General features: G+C 39.0%; 1 protein-coding gene across 1 annotated transcript; it reads right to left on the bottom strand.

Moving 5' to 3' along the window:
• Positions 1–27: 27 nt before the first annotated feature.
• Positions 28–10,929, bottom strand: prim1 (DNA primase subunit 1). The gene is made up of 13 exons (XM_017710936.2): positions 10,694–10,929; positions 6,526–6,683; positions 6,322–6,428; positions 5,537–5,610; positions 5,189–5,325; positions 4,010–4,068; positions 2,654–2,763; positions 2,374–2,465; positions 1,783–1,918; positions 1,542–1,611; positions 791–897; positions 549–647; positions 28–434 (listed from the first exon to the last, which is right to left on the bottom strand). Exons 1-13 carry the CDS (start codon positions 10,800–10,802, stop codon positions 415–417), a joined length of 1,278 nt encoding a protein of 425 aa, XP_017566425.1. The 5' UTR covers positions 10,803–10,929; the 3' UTR covers positions 28–414.
• Positions 10,930–21,862: the final 10,933 nt, after the last annotated feature.

The raw sequence follows: 21,862 nt of genomic DNA on the forward strand, positions 1-21,862 counted from the left end.
TGAAGTATACAGGAATTTCGACTCCAATTGCAAAACAACCCTTTTTTATTAACAATATTGAAAAGTTCAAAGTAAATATACAGTGCTTTTGTCAACAGGTACAAAAAGTAAAAGATTTAAGTCTTCCAGGGCTCAAGAATTACAATATATGTAATACAGAATCGGACCAGTGATAAAATAAGAAAATAAGTAATGTATCTCTTGGAAAAACCTTTGTGCCCACCTTTCTGTGGTCCTTCTAGAGCTTGCCTCTTAACAAGTGGTGTTTCCATTCACCACTAAATTGCACAGGCAGGGAAAACAGTTAGGGTCAAACACAGGAGAGTGATTTAGAGCTGACAATCCAAAATCCTCCTTAATTCTTCTTCTGCTGATTCGACATTGCTATGATGGTCATCAGGTGCCACTGACAAGTTAAAATTCTTTCTGGAGATCTGCAACAAATAAAAGAATACATAAGGCTTTGTCAGGTCATAAATCTCCTGAACGCTATGCTCCATTAAACCTTTGAGTCAAAGGTATATTTGAGTGGTTGATTCTGAACATACCACTTTTTTTCAGCATCTCTCCTTTCCTAGAGCGAGCCATCGCATCCAGAAACTGATCGAACATCTTTATGTACTTGGCAAGACTAGTACGCTTATAGTCTGTAAAGAAAAGAGTAGGTATGTAGTCGACTACAGTAAACCACTGCAAAAACCCAATACAAAGCTTGCCAAAGACTGCATGTTTAAGCCCTGATTGTTTGAACGATTCTTTGTGTAAACGTGAAGACAGAGTCTGTGCTCACCTCGGATTTTACGCCGTTCACCAGGATCCGTTTCATTCTCTTTATCCTTTGTATCATCCTCCTCTTCCTCCCCAGCTCTGGGCTTGTCCAGCTCCTCACATATAAGGCTGTAGACATTGAGAGAGGGTAATCTGACTGACCGGAGTTTCTTTTTACTGAAGCTCATGTGTCCATCCTCATTTCTGCTTTACTAACATTGAACACTACCACTGAAAACAGTACAACAGAACAAATCAAATTTCTATCGTTTTTTTGTACTGTTATCTATAGCAGCATGGCTAGTCTGAAGCAAGTGTGTGATGAATTAAGTATGGAATTTGTACAACGCCTAGTTGTTTGAGTATAATCTCTTTACATTATCACCATCAGTGAAAAGCTACAGAAGCATACTTCTGCTTGCACCAACACGTTTTGTTATCTCATGAAACAAGTTTTGCATAATGTAAATTTATTCTCTAGATTAATATCCCGAAATAAGCAATAAGTATTTCTAAAGTTCTTTTTTTGTAGAAATCACTGTCAACACAGAATTTTGGAAATGAAAAGATTAGTACTGTGCAGAAGTGTAAACTTCAGATCCAGAAAGTAAAAATCCTTCCCAGGATTTTGTTCCAACAGCCTGGCTTCTCTAGTTAGATCAAACTACCAGCTGAGCTGTCCAGGCAGTTGGAACAAAATCCCAGGAAGGATTTTTACTTTCTGGATCTGAAGTTTACACCTCCTGTACTGTGTTTTAGATATAGATGCTTACCTTATTGTAGGCACCTCGAAAGGGTCGAATTTGTCCAGATTTCTTAGGTCAATTGGTACAGAAATTCGACCTGGAGACGGATTCACATATAAATATAACATAAGTGCCGTCAAAGTTATTAAAAATAAATAAATAAATAAAAGAAAAAAAGGAATCTGTGTGCCGTCACTGCATGTGTACAAATCTGGAACAATTACAAATGCCCCATTTTTAAACTCTACCAACAAGACCATTTCCTCACCCGTTTTAGGATGGACACTAAACGGACTCTTCAGTAAATGGTTGACTCCTTTGCTGACGTTGACATCCAAGCGTGGGTAACAGTACTGCAGCATGATCTCCTTTTCAAAGTACTGACCGCCTTTCTTACTGGTGGCCTGTACCATAAGAACCAGACATACAAGACTATATCATCTCTTGCTGACACTTTATTTGGATGGTCCACTGTAGATGCTTTGTATATGCTCACTCTGTCTTTAAGTAACAGTAATAAATATCTATTAAATGTAATTAAACCTTAAGTTCAGTATGAAAGATTATATTAAATCTATTCCTAACCTTAACCTCAAGGCAAAACCTACACCTTCTCCTAACCATAACCATAATGCTGTTGTTAATCAACTGAGTATCATAATACAGGTATCTGTAGAGCATCTATAGGAGGGCCATCCACATAAAGTGTGACCAATCTCTCAATCAAGCTCTATTTGGAAAATAATTACTTCAGAAAAAAGAAATCCATACCTACATTTTTTTCTCCTGGCATTTTTTTCTCTTACTGCTTTAGGGCAAAAAGAAGTGCACTATTTGGGAGACCTCCCCCTGAATTTACCCTTTTGTGATGCACCACAGCCTTCAGTTTGTCCCAGCGCTTCAATGGGTTCTTCTCAGTCTGATAAAGATTAAGCAGGTCCTTCCTGATATGTACATCCAGAGTTAAAGAACAGCACAAGAAACAGATTTCTTTTTCGCTTTATGCTACTATTCTTAGAAAATGAGAAAAATCAATATATGTAACAACTTGAACATGGCGTTTTTTATACAATACTGTATATTAGTAGTTATACTTCAGACAAGAGTTGAAAAAGCATGTAGACTGTGACAAAGGATATCTTCTGGAAGCAGACTGAGCACCTTGTCCACACTCTCTTTACTGCTCAGCAGGTCCTGTCCCACAAGGGCATACTGTGGGAAGTAGCGCTCCACCACAGAGAGAGACTGGCTGTGAAACAGAGATCCACAGTTAAATTTAAAAGCCAGGATCGCTAATTAGTGATGAGCCTGAAAGCTGTTTTTCAGCAAGGAGACCTCTATACACTTTCTGTCCCGTGCACTTGCTTTTTATCAGAAAATGGGTAAAATGCAAAACGAAAGTGGTCAAAAAAAGGTATCATGTAATAAAATCTCAGTAACTATGGTTAGATCCAGTTCTACAATCTGATTTGCTTTGAATGTGACGCGGCCAATGCAAAATCTTGCATTTGATCACACGTCAGTTGAATACTGTATTAAGTCGTTAATCACTATTGTGTTGTATGTGGCATAATTGTGAACAATTATGCTTGACAACCATAACCTACTGTTAACAAACTGCATTGCTTGGTGAAAAGTGTTTAGTGCAATTATTATTAATAAACAAATTACTGTTTATTTATTATTTATTATAAAAAGTTGTTTCACGCTTCGTGTCCAAGCACACCTGGCTTTTCATGCGGCCAAGTGAAATCTGAATGTGATCCGATCGTCAAAACATACAACGATGCGAGGTGTAAAAAAGCCTCAAGTTCAAGTCAATTTGTTAAACAGGAATTTCTCAATTTCTTTATAATTAAGTGGTCAAGATGTGCATTCAGTGCTTTGATGTGAAATGCTCCATAGAGAGACTCGCCGACTTTAAAGGTTCACAGTGGTGGTGACAGCAACCAGTCACCTGAAGACTTTAATGCCTATAATATGGCATAATTAATTATATAATAGTTTAAAGTATAACGCCTCACAGAACGCTACTACATGGAATGGCTATGAATACACTGCTTGATATTTTACAATAGTTTGTGAAGGTTTTAGCCCAAGATGTATATTTTACATATAAAAACTCATATGACCCATTAAGTTCCACTGACTTTTTGGAGTCGTAGAAGTTATTGAGAATAGACTAGACACAGTATTAAGCCCTTAGAGACAGTATGACTATTCTGACAGACAGAATATGCACATAAAAATGACAGAATTTCCTGCTTTCCAATGATTCACTTGGCTGTATTTGTGTTAGCAATATTGCAACCCCTGGTTCCCATCACCACCATTGTGAAGAAATTAAAATTCCTCTACAAAACCGTTTCACATCAAAACACTCTGAAATACCAAATTAACTGAATTATGCAGAGATTTGGAAAAGTCTGTGGAATTCCTCTTTACAATACGACTACAAGAAAGCCACTCTACTGAAAGGTTGTGTGATACTTTACCTGATAAAGGGATGAATTGGGTCTGACAGCACAACTTTCTTCACAGTCTCTTCACCACCCTAAACATACCAAACAAGGGCCATTTGATTTAATGAAGAAAAAAAACAGCAAGCGGAAATATCAGCAAGCAAACATCTACCTGCTTCTTCTGTCCCACAATCTTGCTTTTATCAAAAAAAAATGTACTAAAATCAAGTTTCAAGTTTAGTTGTCATTTGCACAACATGTCAGGACATTCATGCATTGATATGCTTGTGGTGAGGCTCAGGTAATCACATCTACAGCAGGGCAGCATTATATACATACTAAAAACAGAGCAGGCAAAACAAATTAAAAATACAAAGGAAAATACTAAAACAAATCTATTTTTGTGAAATATACACAAAATATAGAAACAGGGCAACCTATATAAGAAAAAAAATCGCTATGTGCAAATATATTAACAAGGGATAATCTGAAAACATATATGTAATTTTAAAGTGACTGTGTTATTGTGGTAGGGGGCAGTTGTGGGCTGGAGGTCAGGGAACCAGCCTTGTGACTGGAAGGTCGCCGGTTCTATCCCCTCAGCCAACAATATGTGACTGAAGTGCCCTTGAGCAAGGCACAGAACCCCGCGGATAGGGCTGCTCACCGCTCCGGGCAAGTGTGCTCATTGCCCCCTAGTGTGTGTTCACCAGTGTGCACGTATGTGGGTGTTTCACTGCACAAGTGGGTTAAATGCGGAGGTCTAATTCCTCTGTGTGCAAAACGCTGTTGGCTAATGGTTCTGAATTTTATTCTATTCTATAATACTAACAAAGTGACCATGTGAAATGTCCATGCCCATTAAATCTCAGCCAGACATTCAAAGTCAACGTTAAACCTTGCATCTGATCATGCACCAGCTGAATCCTGTACTAATAAACCAAGTTGTTAATCGTAATTGTGCTGTATATGGAATAATGTTGAACAACTATGCTTGGCAACCATAGCCGACTATTAACAAACAACAGTTTAGTGCAATTATTCATTAAAAACTGCTTCATTCCCAGGAACACATTTTACTCTGGTAAAATCAATGTAACATACTTGTTATTTAGTTTTATTTATTTTGGTTTTCATTATTATTTCTATCTTGTGGTAATGATTAGGATGGGTATAACGGATATGGTTCTGAGGTGTAGAAGTGACATTCACCTTGACTAAACTGAGATACTCGGCCACAGCTGAACGAGCAGCCACCGAGAGTTTCCTGGCAGCTTCATCACACACCCAGCAGTGAACGCCTCTCCTCCCCGAGTAGACCCACAGAAGGTGCTGGAAGCCAAAGTCATCTGATCCACAAACACAAGCATCATGCAGTTACTTTTCCACACAGTGAGTGGCATCACAGTCAAACTAGTCCAGAATCAGCTTTACTTACAATACAGTGTGCAAGGTAATAATAGTGTAGTGATGGTCAGAAACTACTGAAAAGCTGCCCAGAAACAGGCTGATTGAGCAACAACAACAATTGTGCAGATTGTGTACATTGTTAATTCCTACCTCTCAGTGCCCGATCTAGAATTCGAATTGCAATGGTCATCAGAGTCCAACATTTAGAGCAAATATCTGCAGCACTGAAAATAAAAAGAGTAAACAGCACTGCTGTCATAAGAAAACCCCATATATCTGAAACTATAAAAGGAAAAGGGTGTTCTTAACATTTGTACCTTTAACCTCTTATGCTCTAGGGTATATTTTGGTTTGACCACCTGAATGACCTAATCTTAAGGCAAATTCTTCAGTAACTGCATGAAATAAATGCCAATTTGTATTTATTTATTTATTCATTTCTAAAAGCTCTCAGATTAACAGAAAATGTGTTTTACGATCACATACATATTACTATAGATTTACAATTCACTGCTAAAAGCCAAAAATCTATGACGCTTTTTATTATTTCATAAAATTAACGTTTACAGAGTTCATCGCTGAAGAGACACCATCTGTTTATAGTTTATAGCCCAATTTGTGGAAAAATGGATCGACTTTCAGTAAAACAGAAAACTGTGAGTTTAGCTTCTTTTATTACAAGGGTTTAAAATTACATCATCTATTTGACTGGAAAGAAGACACTTACAGCATCTTACACCCACTTTTTAAAAGTAGCTTATGAAATATGAAAGTTATGAAGAATATGACGAAGTACATTTTGGAACCACCGGAGGTTCCAAGGAGCATAAAAGGCTACAAAGGCTGAAAGTTTTCTTTTGGTCCTTGTAAACAGATTTTCTTATGTCACTAATTTGCACACACCAAGACATAATGCAAACGAGGTCACGAAGTACCTGCAGCAGCTTCTGACATCATCATAGTCAGTCATATCAATATCAAACACCAGTTCCTTCTCCAGGGCCTGGAACGTCCCGGACTTCACTGTGTTGTGCTGACTGGGCTGTCAGGTATAGACACAGACACGGTCACATACTTAAAGTAGAGATTTCTTAAGGTTTTATCTATAACATAGTTGATGACTTTATAAGACTGATCACCCTGTGGCTGTAGACTGCTCCAATGTCGATCTTGTATGGGTTCATCTTTTGCATCTCCTTCTCCAGTTCGTTCTGTGTGCTGAAAGACTGATATCGGACGTAGATGTCATCTTTGAGGGTGAAAGAGAACTCGCGGTTCAGGAAGTAGTTCTTGGTCACTGGTGAGGACAACATGTAGAAAGATCTGGTTAGTAGTGAACGCTTGTAGTTAATGAAACGGAGTGCTTGCCTAACATGCGACTCGGCTACTCTAATAGGCAGAGCGAGTTCAAGGGGAGCCTGGCCACTTTCTATTTCCACTATGATGTCAGAAACACGACTCAGACACTAGATGGCACCCATGAGCGAGTCCTTGACGAATGGGAGTATATGGAGCTAAATGGCTGTAAACCAAATATTAAATGTTTCTATTTTATCCATTTGGATCCATTTAGGACCTTTTAATTTTGGAAAGAAAATGAATGTATTCCGTTAAAAAAATATAAAAACAAGGAAAACCGGCATCATAGGCTGAGTGAGTCAGTTCACTTTCACCAACCTATAGTTTTCTAATAACTATCATTTGAATTTGAAAGTGGCAAAAACAGCAGTGTTTACATTTTATGCTGTTCTGTGCTCAGAAAATGAGTGCGCTTTTCTATATAAAATGCTTAAGCATTTACAAACCATGACTTTTTCCAGAAAATCTCCACAGAACCCATTCATTTTGCCCTCTAGCATTCACAAAAACAAACATAAAAGCAATAAGATATCTGGCAGTTCCTCTAAATACACATTGTCTGGCATAACTCAACGTGGCTCAAGAGGCTTTGATGACAGACCCATAAAAGTGTGAGTGATCAGACATCAGCGTTGCCAGATTGTCTGGTGCTGGGTCGTGTTTTTGACCAATGTATTATAGACATGCACTGTAAACATTTTACATCACGATAACTACATAAGCCTTTATCACAGTTTACAATATCTACAATACTTTTATAGTACATTTTACATACATGTACAGTTCTGAATGCAATTTTTAATAGCGAAAATGTGTTGATGGTTATACGTTATGGTGATTTCTGTCTGCTGGCTATGGCACAGCATTTTTTAATTAATTTATTTATTTTTAAGTCTTTATAGGCACTGCGTTTTTGGTCAAGAATTTCCCCTGATGCCCTTGGCACTCTGAGAAGAGGCTCAGACCAATAACGCACTAAAACAGCTGTGCAAACTTCAAATAAGAAATGATGCACAAAGCAAAAAGATTAAGATGCAGATGTGGTGTTTCAAAGTTTATGAGTCTCAGCAGCACAAAATGATGGCGAATGTCGAGTTGTACTGACGTAAAAGTCGCAAGAATTCCAATCTGGCTGTTCAGCCCAAGTCGCATTGCCGCAGATCGGATACGGATCGGATTTCAGTACCACATATGAAAGCGTCTCAAGTTGGAATTGAAAATGTCAGATTCAGTGCATTTTTTGCTGTTCACACTGACACACGTCTGGGTCACATATGAGGAAAAAGATCGGATTTGGGCCACTTTTACCTACCAGTGAAATTCAGTTACTAGGTTTCCGGCTGTTTAACCGTAACCATAGTAACTGAATTTTGACGGTGTGTGGCTGTTTAACCGTAACCATAGTAACGGAATTTCAACGGTGTCCGGCTGCTTAACCGTAACCCTAGTAACTGAATTTTGACGGTGTCTGGCTGTTTAACCGTAACCATAGTAACTGAATTTTGACGGTGTCTGGCTGTTTAACCGTAACCCTAGTAACTGAATTTTGACGGTGTGCGGCTGTTTAACCGTAACCCTAGTAACTGAATTTCGACGGTGTGCGGCTGTTTAACCGTAACCCTAGTAACTGAATTTCGACGGTGTGCGGCTGTTTAACCGTAACCCTAGTAACTGAATTTCGACAGTGTGCGGCTGCTTAACCGTAACCATAGTAACTGAATTTTGATGGTGTGTGGCTGTTTAACCGTAACCATAGTAACTGAATTTCGACTGTGTGTGGCTGCTTAACCGTAACCCTAGTAACTGAATTTCGACGGTGTGCGGCTGCTTAACCGTAACCATAGTAACGGAATTTCGACTGTGTGCGGCTGTTTAACCGTAACCATAGTAACTGAATTTCGACTGTGTGCGGCTGTTTAACCGTAACCATAGTAACTGAATTTCGACTGTGTGTGGCTGCTTAACCGTAACCCTAGTAACTGAATTTCGACGGTGTGCGGCTGCTTAACCGTAACCATAGTAACGGAATTTCGACTGTGTGCGGCTGCTTAACCGTAACCCTAGTAACTGAATTTCGACAGTGTGCGGCTGCTTAACCGTAACCATAGTAACTGAATTTTGATGGTGTGCGGCTGTTTAACCGTAACCCTAGTAACTGAATTTCGACGGTGTGCGGCTGTTTAACCGTAACCCTAGTAACTGAATTTCGACGGTGTGCGGCTGTTTAACCGTAACCCTAGTAACTGAATTTCGACAGTGTGCGGCTGCTTAACCGTAACCATAGTAACTGAATTTCGACGGTGTGCGGCTGCTTAACCGTAACCATAGTAACGGAATTTCGACTGTGTGTGGCTGCTTAACCGTAACCCTAGTAACTGAATTTCGACAGTGTGCGGCTGCTTAACCGTAACCATAGTAACTGAATTTTGATGGTGTGCGGCTGTTTAACCGTAACCCTAGTAACTGAATTTCGACGGTGTGCGGCTGTTTAACCGTAACCCTAGTAACTGAATTTCGACGGTGTGCGGCTGTTTAACCGTAACCCTAGTAACTGATTTTCGACAGTGTGCGGCTGCTTAACCGTAACCATAGTAACTGAATTTCGACGGTGTGCGGCTGCTTAACCGTAACCATAGTAACGGAATTTCGACTGTGTGTGGCTGCTTAACCGTAACCCTAGTAACTGAATTTCGACAGTGTGCGGCTGCTTAACCGTAACCATAGTAACTGAATTTTGATGGTGTGTGGCTGTTTAACCGTAACCATAGTAACGGAATTTCGACTGTGTGTGGCTGCTTAACCGTAACCCTAGTAACTGAATTTCGACGGTGTGCGGCTGCTTAACCGTAACCATAGTAACGGAATTTCGACTGTGTGCGGCTGTTTAACCGTAACCATAGTAACTGAATTTCGACTGTGTATGGCTGCTTAACCGTAACCCTAGTAACTGAATTTCGACGGTGTGCGGCTGCTTAACCGTAACCATAGTAACGGAATTTCGACTGTGTGCGGCTGTTTAACCGTAACCATAGTAACGGAATTTCGACTGTGTGTGGCTGCTTAACCGTAACCCTAGTAACTGAATTTCGACGGTGTGCGGCTGCTTAACCGTAACCATAGTAACGGAATTTCGACTGTGTGCGGCTGTTTAACCGTAACCCTAGTAACTGAATTTCGTCGGTGTCTGGCTGCTTAACCGTAACCCTAGTAACTAAATATTGACGGTGTCTGGCTGTTAATATGCTAACGTTACATGAGAAAAGACAGGAGAAAATAAATATCTTAGCTTTCCAAAATCTCACAGACGGATGAAAGGAAGTTACACAGCGACTGAACAGCTTTGAGGTGAGAGCTGCAAGGTTAATACTGTTCAAAACAACAAAGTTACACAAAACGCGTCTTTGATGATGACAGACTATAAATGAAGCTAACTAGTAAACCAGAGGAGCAACATCTCCGACTTTCTTTAGTAATAAACACACACGCACGTTTGTCTTGCTATACATACGAGGACACCCATAGACTTCTACTGATTTGTGCTACTGTAACTAAATAACACTAAACCTAAACTTAACCTCAGTATCCAAAACGTTTTTTTTTTCGTTTTCAATTAAAAAAGTAATTGTGATGAAAACACAAAAATTCCATATAACGTTAGTCCTGTCGTAGTGAGGACGTATGGTCCTCACAAGTATAGCAGTACAAGAACCCGCAAACAAAAACACGCCTGTCCTTCTGGGTTGCGCGGCGGTTAGTAGTAAACACAAGACGCGGCAGGATAAGAGACCTTTATGGAGTAAATACACCCCTGACTCGGTGTCACGTATCGTTTCCAGGGATTAACAGTCAGGTTAGCTGGGTCAACTTCTCCACACGCCTCCCTGAGTAACCAGGAGTCTCCTCACCTGCTGTTTCTGACTGAGAGAGAGCCTAACTTCAGCTACTCACCGCCGCCGTAGCTCAGCCATCGGTAGTACTGCGAGAAAGGGAAGAGTCGTCGGTAATAGAGGGGCAGCAGGTCCGGTAAGCAGGCTGGATCATAGTCGGAGGTCGACATTATTCACCGTCTGAAAACACTGCGGCTCCTGCTGACACCCCAGAACCGCATCCGAGCCCAGCGCGGGAAATCTGGGGAAGTGACGAGCGGCCTTAGTCGTCGGTTCTTCGCGCTGGTCTTTCCATTTTTGCTGCTTTACTGCCATCTACAGTCGTGGGTGATGCGATGGGGTGCACACACATTACAGCAGCGGCTCTTTCTGAGGTTTAGTGCCAAACGGTTTAAATAAAATAAAGAAAACAGTAAGAATGAAGTCGATCTCAGGTTTTCTGAAGATGTTCAGTCTCTTGTTGGGCCCGTATCAAAATAAAACCCTTTTATGAGTTTGATGTCATATATAAAAGTTGTTGAACTCTCCAACCCATAGAGTCTATATAGAGAACATAAGCTGCAAAATCCGCCTTTTGTAGCCCCTTCAACTCCTTGGGACCACCGGAGCTTCCAAAATGCACTTCGTCTTGTTCTTATGAGGCTGTGACTCTTCTTTCCAGTCAAATAGGTGGTGATGTCATTTTAAACCCTCATAATAAAAGAACCTGAACTTTTCTACTGAAAGTCGAAAAGGTCCCCACAAATCTGAGCTATAGACTATAAACAGACGGCGTCTCTTCAGTGATACATTTTTATAAAATAACACAAACAGCGTCTCCGATTTTTGGCTTTCAGACGTAAATTGTAAGCATATGGCGATATGTGATCATAAAACACATGTTCTGTTAATTTGATTGGAGCTTTTAAAATAAATAAACAAATAAAATAAAAACAAGCGTTTATTTCATGCAGTTACCGAATAATTTCCCTTACGATTTGGTCGTGAAAGGTCAGATGGATAAAACAAAATATGCCCTGGAGAATAAGAGGTTGATTTTAATTTTAGTCTTAATTCATTGTTATTGTGATGTCACAAAAGAGAGCAGTTCGGCTCCGCCCATTCACACTGACGTCATAAGGAGTGTTTCAGCCCCAGCTGCTTTTTGAATGAGGCTCAATGCAGGACAGGAACACACAGTTTATCTTGGTCTTAGAGGAATGGCAGCAAAAACAGCCGAAGGGATAAAGAGAGTTTTATGGTTATGTGAAATGAATTCTGATTGTTTAGTACATAAATCCACACAACCATCACAAGTGGACGTTGGGTTAAAAAAAAAACATCCAGAATGTAGCAAATGAGCTCTTAAACTACTCATTGTCAGTTGCATTTTGGCTGTCTTTGCTTCAGTTCATATAGTCAGAGATTTTTTTCCATAGAATTTGCAATATCCTCATGGCCTTTGGAATCCCTCCTTCACTTCTGCGGTCGTTCTTTTGCATCTGAGTGCTGATACTTTTTTAACGTTAATGTAAAATGTTTAATCTTACTCTCTTTTTTTCTTTTTATTATGAGAATTGTTCTTATGCATTTACGTTAATGACATTTAACAGGCACTCTTATCCACAATGGCTTAGCACAGTGCTTTGTTGTCCGCTCAGAGAACGTGTCCTTCTTACTACAAATAGGTCCAAACTATCTTTGAGCTGAGAGACGACCAGAAAATAAAAATAAGCCAACGTAGTGTTTAACACGAAACCCTGCATCTTCTCCACCAGGAGTGATTTTGTTCTCAGGCCTATGTACCTGCATTATCCAGAAAGAGTATATTATTAGAATAGTGCTAATACTGCAATTTGTGTCTGTGTAACTCTACATTTTATCCACTAGAGGTCCTAGTTTCTCCAAATAAGACTCCTCCTGCCCTACTTCACCGCCTTCTCACTTCTGCCCGCCTGCAGTGCAGTGGTGTTGAGCATCATAAGAGTAGCTTCAGCAGTTTGGACGTTTGTGGCTCTTTGTGAGTGAGTCTCACTCTCGGTGTGTGTGTTTGTGTTTGTGTGCGTGTGTGGAGAGATGAGTCATACGTTTCCATAGGGATCATACACCGCCTTCATTTCTCACACAGTAAACACTGCTTCCCTCTTACCGCTCTGTACCGATGGGGGCCAAGGCGGACCCAATTAAAGAAACAAACACATCTGTTTTTCACTGTTCAGAAATACAGTGTGGTCCTGAAACATCTGACTATTTTCATTGCCCAATTTTGACCTCTAGTTTATTCCATTCACTCCTCTGTTCAGTGGCCATAAAGCTACTATACTAATTATTTCCTTTGCAGCAATTCATTCCATAGTATTTGCAATCCCAGATAAATGATGAGCTTGAAGATTGAGGTTATTACTCATCCTTGTTGGTTGTGCAGTGCATGCGTTGCATTATGTACATTGCATTACAGTACATGCATTGCATTATATATATATAGTGCATGCATTGCATTATATACACTGGATTACAGTACACGCTTTGCATTATTTACAGTGCATTACAGTGCATGCATTGCATTATGTACACTGCACTACAGTACATGCATTGCATCATGTACATTGCATTACAGTACATGCATTGCATTATGTAAATAGCATTAGAATACATGCACCGCATTATATACAGTGCTTTACAGTGAATGCTTTGCATTATGTACATTGCATTACAGGACATGCATTGCATTATGTACATTGCATTAAAATACATGCGTTGCATTATATATATATATATATATATATATATATATATATATATATATATATATATATATATATATATATATAGTGCATGTATTGCATTATATACACTGCATTACAGTACATGCTTTGCATTATTTACAGTGCATTACAGTGCATGCATTGCATTATATACACTGCACTACAGTACATGCATTGCATCATGTACATTGCATTACAGTGCATGCATTGCATTATATACACTGCATTATAGTACATGCATTGCATAATGAACATTGCATTACAGTACATGCATTGCATTATGTAAATAGCATTAAAATACATGCACCGCATTATATACAGTGCTTTACAGTGCATGCATTGCATTATATACACTGCATTACAGTGCATGCTTTGCATTACAGTACATGCAGTGCATTAGACAATGCTTTACAGTGCATGCATTGCATTATATACACTGCATTACAGTACATGCATTACATTATATACATTGCAGTACAGTATAAGCATTGCACTACATAGATTGCATTGAATACAGTTGTTACAGAATACAGCTGGATAATATTATTGTACATATATTGCAATGAAATATCACATTTGGGACTTTCAACCAATTCTATATATTATGATGAAATCAATACAGTCAGTACTGTATTGATCATTGTACTAATCATTTCACAGTGCAGCGTGTTGTAATGTGGTGTAACACAGGAGTCAAAGGGTCACATGTCTCAAGAGAGGGACTGAGAATGAACCTTCATAAAGTGGTGCTTAGTGTTCAGTTTCCCTGAACACTCTGCTCCTAGTGGCTCTCATCCAATAAGAGTCCTCCCTCACACTCCCAAAGAGGACCTCAGTGAGAGCTCTTGTGACTGAGAACTGCGAGCACATTTTCACCACTCACTGAAGATCTGTCTCTAATAGATGCCTTTGATAATTAACTAGTTTGGTTTGGTCAGCCATGAAACTCTACAGTAGGTATAAGTTAACATGTCCATACAATAAAATATACTAAATGGCAAAAGTATGTATAGTATAACACACATTCCAATTAGCAAGTTTTGGATATTTCAGCCGCATGCATTGCTATAAGGTGCTTAAGCCATGCAACTTCATAGTCAAGTAGAATAGCAGTAGAATGGGCTGTACTGAGGAGGTCTGTGACTTTAATTGTGGCACTATCAGAGGAGACCACTTTCCCAACACGTCAGCTCATGTTTCTACTTTGCTAGAGCTGCCCTAGCCAGCTGTAAGACCTGTTGTTATGCAGTAGAAATGTCTCGGAGTAAGGCCCACTCATTTGTGAAGCAGTTGACCACGCAAATTCAGGGTACTGAAGTGTATAATATGTAAAAAGTAATCTGTCCTTGGATGTGATACTGACTACCAAGCTCCGGACTGTACAAGAACTCCTCATTGAAAGCTCTTTGGATTGGGTTTAACCCCTTACATGACCAGGTTCCATTGGAAGGCCCAATGTTTTATTACACACTACTATATCCTAAGAGTAGCTTAAGTAGTTTACACCGAACTTCCTGTAGTTACTGAATAATGAGCCTTAGTTTGTAATAAGAGATTCTAAGAGATTAAATACCTAAACAGCAGCACATGTGATCATGTGCAGTCATGCTAAATATTGGCTGGAGTGCTGTAAAGCACACTTCACTATCTGGCAGTGGTATCATTTCTGGATTTGGTGGATGCCAGCAGAGCACTGTCTACTGGCAACAGTTTTTCTGTATAAGCATGACAATCCCTCTGGTGTGAGCTTGACTAGCTTGCAAAGAGCCTTGACCTCAATCTCACTGAACACCTCTGGAAGGACTTGGAATGCCAGCTGTGAGCCAGGTCTTATCACCCTATGTCAGTGCATGACCTCATTAATGCTCTTGTGGCTGAACGGAGACAAATCCATGCACCCATGTTGCAAGATCTAGAGGAATGCCTTTCCAGAAGAGTCCACTCTTCTCGAAAAAGTGTTATAGCGTTATAGTAAGAGTAGACCTTGTTCAAATTGCCCATGGTTTTGGAAAGAGATGTTTTCGGTTGTAATGGTCACACATAGCGTCCACATACTTTTGGCCATGTAATTTTAAATCAACTTAACTGTGTTGATGCAATATATTTAAATGAATGTCCAAATGATGTACATCTTTGTATCAAATAAAAATTTAGCTTATTATTTTTTCATTATAGCTTTATATAAAACTAAACGTAATTGGCAAAGCACATATACAGGACTGAAAAGGTCAGCTGCAATGATGGTCAGCAAATATGGATGTGGATATAGTAAAACAGCTCTTCTTATATAAAAATCATTAAAGGAATGCCAAGTGTTATTTATATGACCTCCTTATTAGCAGCAATAACAGATTGAAATAGCCTGAGACAATTTATTCTTTGCTCTCACAATGGCCAGTGAGTGGAAAATATTATCTTGCTTTGTTTGTGAAGGAGAAAATAATCAAAGCCCCGGTCTTTATGTGATGGCAGTGTTAAAGGTAGCATGTTTAGCACTGGCTTGTTTACTTGATGGACCTTTATATAGTGCACTATAGAAAATAGTGCAATAATGTCAGGGTCTCTAACAATGGACAGGACAGAGGTGCAGTTAGGGGACTGAAGGTTATCCGAGTGCTAGTGTGGCAGGGGCCAAAGCATCCCCCCCCTGGAGCCCCCTCGCCCCCCACCCCCTGGCCTGCAAGCCTCTATTGTTCAGCCTTCCTGCTCCTGCAGTGGCATCCTCGGTGTGGGGGCGGAACTGTCTCTTCCTCAGTGGAAAATCCCGGAGCAAGGCTTTTCCTTTACGAGCCCTTCCGTAGGATGAAGCAACGAAGCTTCCTTGAAAAAGAGCTGCCGGAGTTTGCCCCCTGGACTTCCTACAGCAGCAGCAAGCACTGCCTCTGAAAAGCTATGAAAAGCTTGACCAGGCAAACTCCTGTCCAGGTTTTTGGAAATGAGAAACTGACATGATTAGATTTTTGAGTTAATACTTTTGTGTTGGTCATTTCCAGTCCAATCCATCTGACCTATCCATGCTCTGCCAATAGCAACTGCTGGATTTTTCCATTACATTGGAAAAATCATATTCAATGATTATAATTTACTGGAGTCTTTGTTATGCACAGACGCTAAACAGCACTACACTACAGTGTTTTGCTACAGTACCGTGTTGTTGTAGCTAATCCGCCTTACGTTCATTTTATTTTTAGACTTTGGTTCAGGTTTCATGAGCTACAGCAATCTCATGAGCCTGTTCACCAAATCATATCCAGATGTGAATTATGACCTAATATTAAGAAATAAGCATCAGCAATGGTTCATTTTATGGTATAAATCTATTGTTCTACATCAGTATGAGAATTCTTTACTCTGGGAAAATGTATCGTACTATGTACACTACATATATGTGGATATTTTTAAATGACAGACTATACAACACTGTTTTTTTTTGCAATAAACAGCACTAACTTATTAATTCTGGGTATGTCATTTTAGGTAGAACCTTTTAATTCTAGCCAACGATATCCAGATGTATTGAGCAATGAGCCGTCCAAGTTTAGAACCCATTTTAAAAAATCACGTCATTGGTGCAGCAGGTCTTTAACGCTTGGTGTATAGTAACTAGGCAGGTGTGATTTATTTGGTAACCAGTATGTAAGTCACTTATGAGCATGAGAAATTGAAGGCCAGACTTGCAACAGGTACAAGGAATTGAAAAGGTTAACATATGTGCAAAACTGCATTACTACATCAAGCCAAGAAGTCAAGTCAAAGGAAGAGAGACTCTTGGATAATTTAGTTGCATAGTTATGATGCAGCGTGACTATTAAGACGGAGTGAAGGCGCTGTTGAAAACGGCTGTGTTGAGGGTCAGAGATGGAGCTTTTGTAATTCTGCAGCAATAGATAAGTGTTTGCTCTGAAATGCTTTCATCTCCACATAGAGAGTCGACCAATCCTGAGAGAGAGAGAGAGAGAGAGAGAGACTGTGTACAAACCAGAGAGGTGTCCATTAAATATTTAATTTGGCATGCTCTTCTCTTTACAATCCACAAAAGTAAATCTGTATTCATACTTCATATACACACACACATACACGCTTAGAGACACTTAGACTGTTGCTATGACTACATTCCTCCTGCCATAAGGGCATTGTCTGACACTGAAAGAAGAAAGAGAATACTCATGTTTTCATGTCTCTCTCTCTCACTCTCTCTCTCTCTGCAGGGTAGTTGTGATCTCAGTAAGGGCTCTCTGACCTTGAGACAGGTTTGTTAGAGTAGTCCACACTCTGAATGGCCTGTTGGTTAACACTGGCAGCTTCACAATAGTCTGAGTAGTCCAGATATTACATGTATTACCATGGCATCTGGAGACCAACCGCAATGCATTTTCCCCAGGTAGAAAAGAAGGTCCCCTTTAAAAGTCACAGCCTTATTCAAATTTTGTATGTAATGTTAGTCTCAACACTACGCTCTTTAAAAATGAACTACAAGGGTTCTTTGGAGCAGTGCTGTAGAATAACCACTTTTGTTTGACTCTTTTCACGGATGGTTTTCCGTGGAATGCTGCCAGGATCTGCAGCATCTGTAACATTCAGTGGACTGTGATAGACAGTCATTCTGATGAGTGTCCGTGTACTTAGAAAAGAACAGGAAACCCCTTCTCTCAAAATACCTTTATAATAGAAGCCAACAGGCTGCACAGAGTGCACACATCATTATATTATATGGCGTATAATGCGAATAAAAGCATTAAGTGCTAATATATTCATTTACCTTATGATAACAATAATATTGTTTCAGTGAGAGAAAAAAAAAAAACAAAACAACGAGTGTCATTTATTCATGATGCCCCTTCCACATAGCATACATTTGTTTTCCTGGCCATGGGAATAGATTACCAATTTGTACAAATAATGACATTCATTATGTTTTCTTTCTTTTCCTGCCTTTTCCCTGCCGACAGGATGCCACACTGTTTCTCCAGTTTTTAGGAACGATTACACCGTTCTCAGTATATGAGTCAGCTGAAATCTCCTGAGAGGTAATAGGAGAATTAGTAATACATAATAATGTCCAATATTGATCTATTAGATCATCCCCTGCCTCATGATCATGGAGCAGGATAATGAAAAATGCCTGATAGCACTGGGAGTAGCTTTCTGCTGAGCTCTACAGTTTAAAAAGAGTGCTTTTTGAGTCAGTTTGTGTTACTAAACACCATTTCTCTCAACACAAACCTGGCCTGATTCACTCTGTGTGCACCAGCCTAACAAAATTAGTGTCTGCGTTGGCGCAAATTGTTGGTTGTCATCCAATATTTTTCACAGAAAGTGAGTCCACATAGAAAGGACAGTAATTGGGATTTTGAAAGTGGTGTAATTTAGATTTGCACAGTGATCATGCTGGTAGAGGGTATGAAAATGGGGATTTTGAGATTATAGTTTTCAGTTGGCTTTCAGTACTTAAGTGAAGGCAAAAACTGTCATTTGCAAGATACACAAATGTTAGTTGTCTGTTTATCCAGCTGTTAAACCCCTTAAACCACACTACAGTTCCTTGATCTCATTACTGAAATCTTCCCTATTAAATTCATAGAACTTACCAAATCATAGAAAGTCTTAAGCTGAATAACTGATTTAATAAACCTGGGGTGTAAAACATTAAATGAAGTGTATGTTGAACTACATTAAAAGAATAAGCCACTGCCCCTTTGTGATTCAGGACGCTGAAGCTTTGGCAGTGCACTGTGACCCAATTAGTTATTTACCATCCTGTGTAAATCAAGAGTGTTTCAGGCTCAGCTGCTTTCCATATGCTACAATGTGTGCTAACCATCTTCACCCCATTAGGAGAACATAAGCGACTTTGTGAGTCTGGGGGCATAAATGCACTGTGTGCATATGAAATGGTCAATTGGCGTTACACTTTGCATGACCTTTTATTGAGAATCTCAGTTTAGAGGTTTATATTAATGTTAGGGTTGTAAAATAGCTGTGGTGGACAGTACAAAGTAAATGTAATTGGTTGCTGTACTTACGTAGTTGTTTCATGTGTCTGTACTTTACTGAAGTTTTTCCATTTTGGCGTGACTTTTTCCTTTCACTCCACTACATTTCAAAGTCAAATATCTGACTTTTTACTTGTTCCTTTTGGTTTCTGTGTGTATAAAAACGTAACATGTCAAAACGAAAGAAGCGCAAAGCCAGAGCACCAATCAGGGCACAGCGGTCACTTTGTTTTGAGCTGGTTTTGACCTGTTGGTCATACCGACCCAGTGCAGCACACGGTTCAAAGTCAGCGCATCAGCGTAAAACTTTGGGAGAGTCTGTTCAACATAAACGATGAACTAACCTAACTTTGTGTAAATAGAGCACAATATAGAAATATGTCCACATATTTTCTGAATTTATACAAACACTTTCATTTTATAGTAAATTTGCTTTTGCTAGTTCATGTTTATGAACAGAGAGAGTCTTGTTACAACAATGATAACAGGACATCAGAGTCATAATTAATGTTTTAATACTTTTACTTTATACTTAAGTACATTTGAAGGTAAATACTTTAGTACTTTTACTCAAGTGGAGGTCTAAAGGGAAGAACTTTTACTTTTACTGGAGTAATATTTTACCTTGGGTATCTCTAATTTAACTCAAGCACATGATTTGTTTACTTCATCCACCACTGTAAAATAGTGATATAAAAATAAAAATTGACCTAAACAAGCATTTGATTTTGACTGAAAAGACAAGATGATGATTCTGATTGAATTTTCCTCCCATTTGTCTAACAGAATAATAGGTTTCATGCATGATCAATGAGAGTTGGATGTGATTGTGTTTGTCTCTGTCTATAGAATAGTTCATTTAGAAAACTGAAAATTGACCTGAAATTGGACATTGAAAGGAAAAAAACTGACATTGGATTGTAACGTTTTCAAATATGTTATGCCTCGTCAATATGCTTAAAGTGCATGATACGAAAACAGAGCCGTCCAAGTTTCTTCAGTAACAAACCATACAATCAAAGAAAAGGTTCTCCGAATGATTCTGCCAACATGACATACACCTCTAACCTCCTAATCTATCCACCCCCCATTGCTGCTGCTCCAGCTGAGACCATGATGCCATGTAGCCACAGACAGCTAATTAAACAGCCAAAACATGAGCATCCATCATCAACATGCCCCCGAGGCATCTTCATCAACATGCCCCCGCACTGTGTGTGTGTGTGTGTGTGTGTGTGTGTACTGGGGGAAGGGCGTGCCTGTAGTGTGGGGGAGCTCAGAGGTGTCCCCATCGCATAACATGAGCCTAGAGCTTGAAACGAGGGAGATAGAAACCGTTGTCAGAAAATATTTATCTACAGCATAACTGTACAAAACACCCCCAAAACATTCCAATGCTAAAAATTAAAATAAACCTTGTATAAAGTTTTTAATTTTAATTATCTCACGTTTCCATTTAGACAGGTTACAGTAAGAATATACAAACTTTATTACCTCAACAAAAAAGGGTCAACATATTTTTGGATTTTAAACTTAGCAGAATCTGAAATTTAAAAAAGTTGGTCCATAAGTTCACTAACTTACTTAGTGAAAATCTAAACACAATGTTCATATTAATTAAAATGTATTGTTAAAAATGAGCTTTTATCACTTAATATGGTGTATAAAATTTAGTCTTTTACCTAAACAAAAGAAAAATATTAAAAAAACAATAGAAAAACATTACATGTAAAAAAAACTGGATACTGCTAGACATTTTATCCAATATATAACTGCACAAATGTCATCACTTCAGGTCAATTAGAAGTTTATTAACCTAAATTGGTGTTGGGTTGGACACGAACAGGTTAATAGTGATATTATGCAGAATTTGCAGACAGTGATTGGCTATAAATCATCTGTGTTAATTTGTGTTATTTATGATGATTATGTACATTAATCTTTCTTGGACGTGCAACACCCTGTGTGTGTGTGTTGTCTGCAGAGCTTTCTGCATGGCTGAGCAGCCAGTAAACAGTTTGATTCAGTTGGGACCGCCATGCTGATTTCATTAAAACAGATCTGGACTGAGGAGTCCCTCTGATAATATATGTGTGTCTGCTTCTCACTGCTGTTACTATGTGCTTAAGCGAAATTCACAGAAAGAATAAACACACACACACACACACACACACACACATTATATATATATATATATATATAGACATACACACATACCGTTTTATTTTACAACCCCAATTCCAATGAAGTTGGGACATTGTGTAAAACCTAAATAAAAACAGAATATGATGATTTGCAAATCCTTTTCATCCTATATTCAACTGAATTCACTACAAAGACAAGATATTTAATGTTCAAACGGATAAACTTTATTGTTTTTTGCAAATATTCACTCATTTTGAATTTGATGCCTGCAAGACGTACCAAAGAAGTTGGGACAGGGGCGTGTTTACCACAGTGTTACATCACCTTTCCTTTTAACAACACTCAGTA

Source organism: Pygocentrus nattereri, chromosome 9 (genome assembly GCF_015220715.1).
Source record: "Pygocentrus nattereri isolate fPygNat1 chromosome 9, fPygNat1.pri, whole genome shotgun sequence".
In the NCBI taxonomy this organism is placed as follows: domain Eukaryota; kingdom Metazoa; phylum Chordata; class Actinopteri; order Characiformes; family Serrasalmidae; genus Pygocentrus; species Pygocentrus nattereri.